At 42.2% G+C, this 10624-nt stretch overlaps 2 protein-coding genes across 2 annotated transcripts; both read left to right on the top strand.

The window, feature by feature from the left end:
* si:dkeyp-110a12.4 (pancreatic secretory granule membrane major glycoprotein GP2) lies at positions 1-2585 on the top strand. The gene is made up of 6 exons (XM_035674106.1): positions 1-170; positions 263-398; positions 856-950; positions 1592-1760; positions 1988-2102; positions 2235-2585. Exons 1-6 carry the CDS (start codon positions 31-33, stop codon positions 2408-2410), a joined length of 831 nt encoding a protein of 276 aa, XP_035529999.1. The 5' UTR covers positions 1-30; the 3' UTR covers positions 2411-2585.
* A 997-nt stretch (positions 2586-3582) lies between these two features.
* On the top strand, positions 3583-9551 carry fbxo30a (F-box protein 30a). The gene is made up of 3 exons (XM_035673796.1): positions 3583-3790; positions 4683-6750; positions 6883-9551. The coding sequence occupies exons 2-3, from the start codon at positions 4747-4749 to the stop codon at positions 7084-7086; spliced, it is 2208 nt and encodes a 735-aa protein (XP_035529689.1). The 5' UTR covers positions 3583-3790; positions 4683-4746; the 3' UTR covers positions 7087-9551.
* Positions 9552-10624: the final 1073 nt, after the last annotated feature.

Below are 10624 nucleotides of genomic sequence, written 5' to 3' on the forward strand. Positions count from 1 at the left end.
TCTCCTTAGGCCTCAGACGATACACACATCATGTTCATAAACACTATACACAACAACGATTCAGATATTATAACCAGAAACTATATCAACATAACATTTGTATGCCGCTACCCCATCAACTACATGGTCCAACAACCCAATGGTGAAAACATGATTAGAGTTGATGTCAGGTAAGTGTTTATTTTTAATTGAATCTGAACATGACTCCTGTATGGGCTTGTAAAATGATTTGGTTTTTACTTTAATCCTCTTCTCTCTACAGAACTATCACTCTGAACACAGAGGATGGGAACTTCTCAGTGTCGATGTTGTTGTACAAAGATGAAGCCTTTGAGGACAGGTGGACCACTGTGCCGTCACTGACACTGGATGATGACATCTTTGTGAAAGTTTTCATGGTGAATAACCTTGAGGGACAAAGTCCATTAATGTATTTTTTAAACTACAGACTTCAACTTAATACCTACACCTAGCATTGACCTTAAGATTGTGTGAAATTATGTTATACACAATATTATTAACTCAAATAATAAGAGTAAAATGCCTAACAGAGCTTGTGTATGCTGCACTTTTAAACACATTAAAGTATTATTACTATTGGCGGCTATTTTTGGATAAGCTTAAGCACGTTGTTACATGACGTTAAGCAATATGCTGTGTGGTGGGATGTTTCAAGGACTGCTGGACAACTAACACTGCACTCATGTCCAGATAGTAATTTGAGCGTTGTTATAATCTCTCGGTACAGCTGTTGTTTACGTACTGTGAATCATCATTTTTGTGGCCTAGTATGGAACAGTGTTAACCTTGTGTAAATAATGACTTGACCGTCACCCAACCCTGTCTATCTCCCAGATACCGGCTCACCTGATGCTGCGTATAGAGAGATGCTGGGCTACACCAACCAGCGATCCATACAGCAATATTCAGTACACCTTCATCAGAGACAGGTCTGCCTCGAAAACAGTTTAAACAAAAAACGTTTTATTTTGTAATATGAGCAAATAGGATAAAAGAAACACATCTGATCATGGAGCTGTACATTGACAAGGCCTATTCGCTTCCATTTGCCATCTTGCTGCTAAGTAATGTTATATAGGTTAATTACATATTCACACACTTTATAGATGGTCTGTTGAAACCGGCTAGTGGCATGCTCTCTGGCCGCATTATTTCACCACACTTGCAAACAGCTCTAAGTCCTCTTACAGGAGTGCTGTTGAAATCTGAAATAAGAGAATTTGTTGCTTAGAGAGCTGGCCAGACAACAGCTCTCAGAGCCTGGTCACGTGACTTCTGTCTGAGAGGCCATAAGCGTTTCAGTTAACAGCTGTGCATGTCCTTGACAACCCGGCAGTATTTGGTACTGTTAGCAACAGCAGGGCAATGAAATGCCAGAGAGAAAAGAAAATACTCTGTCTCTCTCTCTGTGTTGAAATAGATTTAGTGTTTACATTATTTCTTAGCTTTGCAATTCATCACACGAGCTGAAATCTGTTCCTTGTCTCTATTTTTAAAGTACAGTATTTCATTCTAGATTTTAATCTCATGACCACCAGGCCTCCTTGACTTCTTTGTCTCGCTCTCGTAGCTGCCCGGTGTTGTCAAATGAACAGACCCTGAGTGTGCTGAAGAACGGCCAGGGTCCAGAGGCCATGTTCAGGATACAAATGTTCAAGTTTGTGGGCGGCTCTTACACCAACGTCTTCCTCCATTGCAACGTCCAGATCTGCCACAACACCCCGGGGCTGTGCCAGCCTGTGAGTGAACTCATGCAACACCCATTCCTCAAACTAGTAGTCAGAGGCCAGTTCAGACAAGTAGCCTACTATATGTGCAGCTTATGTCCTTAATATAGACCCATCAGCCTAGAATTGTGTTTCAGCCATATGAGCTTGTAAGCTGTGCTGATTTTAAATGTGTGCTGCTTGACGTTGAGATTTATAGCATCTTTTTTTCATGTTTAACTCGTGTATTTCCCAAACAGAACTGCTCCAGTGAAGAAGGGTTAATGAGGACACGGAGAGACATCCCTCTGTCCCATACAGTGTCTTATGGACCAATCAGACGACTACTTAATGATAGTGAAAAGCCCAATCTGAGTATGTTTTCACTTTTTATATAAACTCTGTAACTCATATGGATCTTGAGAGCTTTAGCTTTTAAATATTTAAAGCTTAAGTGCATTCAGTTCATATGCAAAGTGTGGTTTGGCCTGTGTCCTTTCTCTGTAGATGCAGGCGGGGTCCCTCCTGTGGAGACCTTTGTCCTCGGAGGGCTGCTGGTTGTCTTGCTGCTGATCACAGGAGTGTTCGGGAGGCTGTGGCTTCGCTCAAGACGTTTCTACCCAGCGCGGGAGGCGCAGCTCACCCTGTCCAACATCCACCACATCTCAGAAGTGGCCTCATGAATCAGGGGATCGGGGACCTCTCTGAGTGAAGAAATGGACATATAAACGTGTACAAATACAAACACACACATACAGGTGTGATCTATGATAAGAATTAAAGTCTTGCATATGTTTCTCTTCATATAATGAATTTCTTATACTGTAAGAAATCGACTTAATAAAGGTCTCCCTCAAATGTTGTCCCTCATGTTTTTTCCTAGTTATGACATTTACTGTAAGTACTGGGTTTAAGTACCATTTTGAGGTACTTGTACTTTAATTGCATTTTATGCTACAACATTTCAGAGGGAAATAATGTTATTTTTACTCCACTATAATTATCAGACAGCTATAGCTATAGTTGCAAAATAGTTCAAATTCTATCTCAAAGTCTACCGTGACCAGTTATAGTATTAAAATGGTGTTAACACATTTGTCATTTCATACTTAATGAGTACTTACTGATATTAACTGATATGTTAAATACATTTTGCTGCTAATACGTGTGTACTTCTAGCTAAGTAAAACTTTCAAGGTGGGATTTTTACTTCAACTTTAGTACTATTTGATTCTTTTCTCATTCAAAAATCCCATTAAAAGACCAAAACCAACAGAGTGATAGTCTGTCTCTCAGTACTATCCAACTTCCCATCCACTGAGCCCCAAGCCCATTCGTTTGAATGTTTTAATTATCTGTGAAATATATAGTTTCACTTTTAATTCATAACAGCTGAGCTCTAGTTATGCTGAATATTTACAACACCATTACATTGTATGTGGAATTGACACAAAATAGGCTACACACTCCATTACACATCCATTGTAATGAAGGAACATGTCACCCAGTGAGGCTCATTAGTTTGTTTATAAGACTTTTGATCTGTGGCACAGAGGAAAAAGCTTAAGTTTATCAGACTGGCTACACAGGCAAGTTATTAGGGTACATTTTGGACCTTTAATGGGATCAATATTAAGATAAATATAAGTCTAAGTACTTTACACACCACTATTTATTTCCTTTTTATATTAGGGTTAATCCGAGTCTGTCTGTCTCTGTCCATTAAAATCCAAATCTAACAGCACAGACATTTTCCTTCCCGCAGTCTGTCTATTTCAGTGCGCTCTCATACGTCTGCGTCCATAAACCCAAATGTGACGGGGTCGTTGACGTGATGACGTGATGACGTCGCGGTGCGGGGATCAACACAAACGCCGACCGACGCTGAGAGCAGAAGGACTCGCAGCCGGAGAACCAGCCGCAGCCAGTTCGCGTCAAAACAAAGATTTTTGGACACGTTTTATACTGTGAGACGCGTATGTCGTGGTAGTTCCCGCCTTGCTGATGTCGACGGAGCTGATATAAGTGCAGATATACTGATAAGAAAATACGCCGTAACTCGGGTAAGCAGTTTTTCTGGAAGCTACCAGCTAACTAGCCGAGTGAGCTAACGACGTGTAGCTGCTAAATGCTAACTGGCTGGCCATGTTGTTGATGTTCTTTTGTTTTAACTTAACAAAAGTTTGGTGCCGCGTCAGTTCACCTTTCCCCGTTGCGCAGCTTTAACGGAAACAACTTATTACAGTCAAACAGATTAATTGCGACTTTATTGGCGTCAAGTGAAACTTTTAAAAGGCATGCATGTTCGAGCCGGCTTGTTGCTGTGTTGTTTGTGTTTTTAGCTGTGTGCTAACCTGCCAGCTATGCTTGCGTAATTTAGCCATGGCTGCAGAGGCTTGAACAATAGCTCTCCTGTGTGGCTGTGCGGTTTCGGGCTTGCAGCATTTTTGTGGGTCTTTAAATTATTATTGTCGTTTTTAGCCAGCATTCATTATCCCACAAATCCCTCCACAGCAGCAACACTACCAAATAAGTCTAATGATTCAGAGGTGTTTACCTCGTGGGGCTTTTGGGGGCAGACAGGCTGCATAACATGTTGAAGTTCTGACTTGTCACCAGGCGCCATGTACGAAAGAGCCTAAAGGTGAGGGGTCACGGGTTTTTTCTCTGAAGTCCTGGAAGAACCAGTGTCACCATGAAACCTAAGGAGGGTGTTGTGAAATGCACCGAACAGCCTAAAGAGTTGGTAAACACGCACACAGAGAGAACTTGTGCGAGTCCTTTCAGAATAGCTTGAAGAAAGGGGACCTCGTGTGTGTTGTGTTGCAGGGTGGCATTATTTTCCACGGGATAATGTAACACCAGCCGGCCGCTCCGTGTGTTTACCTAAAAACATTGTTGTTGTCATGTTGTGTATTTGGCATCTAAGTATATCTCTTGCTGGCTTTGTTTCAGGGTTGAACACTTCACCCCCCTTTCCCCTGCCAGAACCAATTGGGCAAGGAGCGACACAGTAAAAATGGAGAACCTGCATTCCCACTGCCTTAAATGCATCAACAGAAGATGCATGGTGAGACCAGAGACGGGTGTTTGCTGCGACCTCATTGGCTGTCCTCTTGTCTGTGGGGCAGTTTTTCACTCGTGCAAGTTAGAGGAACACCGTCTGCTGTGTCCATATGAGCGGCTGCCGTGCCTTAACAGCGGGTTTGGCTGCCCGTTCACTATTCCAAGGATCAAAATGGCAAAACACCTCGAGACGTGCCCGGCCAGTATAGTGTGTTGTACCATGGAGTGGAATCGCTGGCCCGTGAGTTACTCCGACCGCAAGTCCTACGAAAACTTGAGCAAAGACTTTGATGAGGTAGAGCAGCTCGACATGGCCTTGGCCCTGCAGGATCAGAGGATGTTGTTGGAGTCGCTGAAGGTTACGACCACCGTGTCGAAGAATGGAGATAAGGAAGCAGATGAAAGTGACAAAATGGCCACAGCAGCAAGTCTCCCAGAGACGGTGTTAGGCAACGGAGCAGTGGAAATGGAAGAGGAGCCCTACAATGAGTTGTATAGAGCCTCGGTGGAGAGCAGGAGCTTAGCAGCGGCCTTGGACATCCTCTCCAATTCCAAGGATATTGGTGTAATTGTTGGAAATTTGAACGGGGAAAAGACAAACAAGAATGGTGCACTCCACAACGGAGAAAATGGTGATAGTCACAATGTTTATGTTGCTGAGGGTGGGAAGAATGTGGATATGCAAGATAGTGACTCTGATTCAGAGTGTGAGCTTGGGGCCGTAGGCGGAGTGGACTGTGCAGTGGGGACAGATGGAGGAGAAAATGGTATTGGCTGGGTAGAAGAGAATGATTTTGTAGAGTTGTTTTTTGAGGAGAAGGAAGATATAATCGAGGAGCCAATAAATAATTCCAACTTTGTTTGGCCAGAGCTGCCTCAGGATTACATGCCTGCACTGGAACGACCTGTGCCTCCACAAGCACCACTTCCACCCCCAATGCCATTCCTGCTGTCTGATCACTTGAGAAATAACTTCTTACAGCATTTACCTACTGAACTCAGGTATAGGTGTTTGGAGCGTAAACTACAGAACGTAGAAGTGCTTAGAGGAATAAGTATGTTTACACTTAACGGGCGCCGGGCTCTGCTGTCAGACCCTTACTTGTTTCGAGCAAAGATGGAGGACAAGGCAGTAGACACATCTGACCTGGAGGTAGCAGATGACCCCATGGGGCTCCACGGCATCGATCTCATCACCGCCGCGTTGCTGTTTTGTCTCGGCGACTCTCCGGGAGGCAGAGGAATCTCAGACAGCAGGTTTGTCGACGGTTACCACATTGACTTCGGTACTCAGACGTTCTCTTTCCCTTCAGCCATTCTGGCAACCAACACCATGGTGGGAGACATCGCTTCAGCCTCGGCCTGCGATCACGCCAGCCCGCAGCTTTCCAATCCAAGCCCCTTTCACACTCTCCGGCTGGACCTGGTGCTCGAATGCGTGGCTCGATACCAAACAAAGCAGCGCTCCATGTTCACATTTGTGTGCGGGCAGCTGTTCCGGCGGGATGAGTTCTCGTCTCATTTCAAGAACGTTCACGGGGACATTCACGCCGGACTCAATGGCTGGATGGAGCAGCGCTGCCCTTTAGCCTACTACGGCTGCACCTATTCCCAAAGACGATTCTGCCCCTCAGTACAGGGCTTCAGAATCATCCACGACAGGCACCTCGGCTCGTTTGGGGTTCAGCCTGGTTTGCCCTTAAAAGCCGGGGACAGCCCCTCAAGAAAAACCAGCCGCTTTGGTCCTCAGTGCGATCAGTTTAGCAGTCTTCCATTCGAGGTGTTGCAACATGTAGCAAGCTTCCTGGACAGTTTCAGCTTGTGCCAACTGTCCAGAGTGTCCCGCACCATGAGGGATGTGTGTGCTAGTCTGCTGCAGATGCGCGGCATGGTCGTCCTGCTGTGGGAGAAGAAACGGCGTGCTGACGGCTCTTCTTCGTGGCAGATCACAGACAAGGTTAGTTATTTTTTGCTTAGGGAAAAAAAAAAAGCACATTTGATAACCAGTTTCACTCGTTTCCTTTATGGAGCCACTACACTGTCACAGCATGAGAATTAATGGAGCGAATCTCTTTTGTTTGTCATTCAGGTGTGGCGATTCAGCACAGCCTTTGGTACAGTGAATGAGTGGAAGTTTGCCAACATCGCCAGCATGGCCGACCACCTCAAGAAGTGCAAGTTCAATACGATCTCTCGCCACGAAGAGGCGATCCCTCTGCCATGCATGTGTTTCACCAGAGAGCTCACGAAAGAGGGGAGGTGTTTACGTTCAGTTCTCAAACCAGTAGCATAAGGGTTTATCAAAGATGAAATCATCTTTTGGACATTTATGAGACCAGAATACTCAAATACATACGTATTTTCCTCCAGTGTTTACAGACGTTAGTCTCTTCCAGCCTCAAAAAGACAGAAAACTCCCGGGTTGAACGTTATAAATTGTTGGTTGTTCACAGTGGAAAAAGAAAAACTTCACTCCCATAATGAGACAATGCCAGTTGTGGGCAGATTTATACTTGAGTGGAAGCCGACACGCTGCTCACAGATCAGGACTGTGAACGAGCATATTAAATTGCTAGCCTTCTATCTTCCCCTCTGATGGATTTATTAATACCAGTGTACTCAAGTTGTATCCTTATCTACTCTGACATTGTGTAAATAATCAGATGTTTTGATGTAGAACTTTTTTATTTTTATATCAAAGTGTCAGTACTGTGCTACAGTGGAGGTGAGAGTAGAGCCTTAACTTATGATACACTTGATTTTCTAGTCGTGAGGTTGTTCAGAACATCTCGTGAGATTTCTCCGCTGCTTCTAGCTAGAACAGTTTACTGGTATCTTGCACAGTTTTGTATCCTGATACCTAGAGTGACCATGTGTGTACTGAGCTCCTAGATTTCATGGCTTTAATTCTACATTTTAAGACTGACCAAACATCTGTGGTAGCTGTGCACAAGGTATGCCATTTTACAGGATGGTCATACTGTATTCACTGTGGCTGTTGACTTTCTGCTCACCGGCATGTCACCATCAACATGTTTGGTGTTTTAAATAAAGTGTGTTTTTTTGTGGTTTGGCACATTATAACAGTAATAACAGTGGTCCATCTTCCTTTATCTATTTCTGACTAATGCGCTGGCGTGTTAGTCATGTGAGAGATTAACACTATTCACCAGCCAAATGGCAAAAGATTTTGTTAGCTGTGGTTGGTTTGTGGTTTGTCTGTTCTACCAGCTATTTCTAAAAGTAACCAGCAGTTGTTTGTAGGTGGTTTTTATACGAAAATGTAGCAAGTAAAGTGATGAATGTACTCTGATTATAAGAATCCATCAGTGACTGTGGTTAGTGAGCAGAAACCTTGGTTTGCTTCCCTCAGTGTCAGACCTCATAAAACCCTGCAGGCCAGGTGTTAAGAAATATCACGGGCACACGCTTCCCTCCAGTAATGAGCTAATCACTAATGTTCATTATGTATCATGGCTGTGTGTTTTTTTTTGGCACTACATGTCCACTGTGTTCAAATGTTGGTGTCTCAGGGTTGTAGCATGAAGCTTTGTCCCGCAGTACATTTGTGTGTGTGTGTGTGTGTGTGTGTGCGTGTGTGGTCAACTAAATTGCAGAGAACTACACAGCGACTTGTGAGCTGCTTGATTATTGTGGGGTCTTAGAACTGACTGGTGTACCACTCAGTATTATAATAACATAACAGTGTGTGTGTTGCAGTGCTGGACTAACAAATGACATGGTTTCAAGTTTGTCATCCATCAGCATCCTGTTTTGGCTGAGTACCTAAAATAGGCTGTCAAAAAGGTTGTTTGGATGTGCTTTGGAGTGATCAGACTTGTTGAACACCTTTTTTTTGTTTGTTATATTTTCAGTTTGGATTAAGAACTAAGGTGTAACAACACATGAACATGACATATTTTGCTCCCTTGTGTGAGTAAATTGCTTCAGATGTTTTGCAATGTGGAACGGAAATGTCACAGAAAAGTATCTGAGTACTGGTATAAAGAAAACTGTGTGTTTTTGTTGTTTTTATGTTTTTGAAGTTTGATGTAAAAGCCTAAGCGATGTCAGAACTAAGCTGTCTTTTTACTCTACGTCCCAATCCATGTTTGGTTTATTTCTTATTTTTGTACTGGTACTTGTATTTGAAAAGAAAAAGAGTCTGCCTCTGTAATGTCTGGATTTATGTTTTGAATTATTGATTTGCACATGAAGGCATGTACTGTAAACATTTAAATCATAATGCTGAGGGGTTGTCTTTACTCGAGTAGCGGGAATTTTACTCCCCTCACGTTTTGCATGTGAGTTTGATATGTTTGAAAAATTGTATGTGTCAGTCCAGTTGCAAACTCATTCATACTGTTTATTTCTCAGGCACAGTGCATCGGTTTAGTACATTATCATATTAACTGTTACAATTTTTTTAAAACTTGTATAATGAACTGAAGCCAGGTCTGATCCCATGCACTCATTCTTCAGGTTTGATGGATGGATGGAGTGGATGACCTGAGCATCAATCTTTTTCTCTACTGAGGTTAATGTAAATGTTTAGACAGATGTATTGTCTGCAGCACACCTCATTTTGTTTTTCAGCAATACAGTCTTTTGCAGGCACCTGGAGTGTATCAACACTTTTTCAGCATTTTAAGTTTTGTTTTTACTCCTGCTGAAGTGTATTTTTCACCACAATATGCCAGCTTCATTTGTTTGACTTTTGAAGCATTTTAATAAAGAGGCTCTCTGTTTTTAAATGTTGATTTTATTTTATTTTTGTCCTTTTTTATTGCAGCGGTTCACTTACTTCACAGTGCTTTGTTCAACTCACTAGGTTTACATTTGACAAAAGTGTTAAAGTTAGCAATTATAGCAAAATAGTTGTGTGCACTTCCAAGCCTGTATTTAGCTCATGTACAGGATAAGAAATTCAATGATGGAAGGAGTGCAGCATACACTGGATTAAAGCTCCCATTACAAATTGAAACCTACTGGGTTTTCAACAGGTCAACATGACAAAAAAGCAAAGAATATATGGCAACAAAACTGATACAATCATGGCGATATCACTGTCAAGTAACTTAAAGAAGGATTATGCAGTTTATCCCTAAAATAAAAACTGTGCTGTATTCATAAGGAGTTCTACCTGTTAGTGCAGATTAATGTAAAATAATCTGTCATAGCAACAGATTGTGGAACATATTTTACAGCTAGATGGCGCCAGATCCACACAGTCCACTTCTGCAGATAAAAAGGATTTTCAGGACCCAAATGTTCCCTCTTAATATAACCTATATTCACACATTAAAATAACAACTTTCTAATGATATAACGTTACATTGGAATTACAGACCACTGTTCCTCTTGTTTAGACCATCGCAGCTGATGTAAACAAGCCTTTTACTGCGTCAGAAAACAACAACAACAACAGTTTGCGGGATTACAAGCTGTTAATCAAATAGAGCGATGGCATTTTATCCTTATGTCCATGTCGTTTGAATATTTGTGGTTGGCTACCGTTTTGTTTACATTTGGAACCGATTACCATTCAAATCTAGATGTAACGCCGAGATAGAGAGTCGAGTGTGCTGCTTATATTTACACCAGAAAATCCCCGGTACAAAGGGAAACTAAATGTCATAATGTAGTTAGAGTTAAAACAGCTGAGTCATGGTTTCACCTCTCGGTTTCTGAACCCTCATAGTTTTAAAGGATTAATATAGTGCTACACTTAGAAACCTTTAAAGTCACAAACAAGGTTTAAAATCGTTCCTATGAAGGGCCAGTGCTATGACCATTATTATGCATTATGTACCATATATATATATATATAT

The sequence above is a fragment of the Morone saxatilis genome, unplaced genomic scaffold (assembly GCF_004916995.1).
Source record: "Morone saxatilis isolate NCDOM2014 unplaced genomic scaffold, NCSU_SB_2.0 Contig3, whole genome shotgun sequence".
NCBI classification, from domain to species: domain Eukaryota; kingdom Metazoa; phylum Chordata; class Actinopteri; family Moronidae; genus Morone; species Morone saxatilis.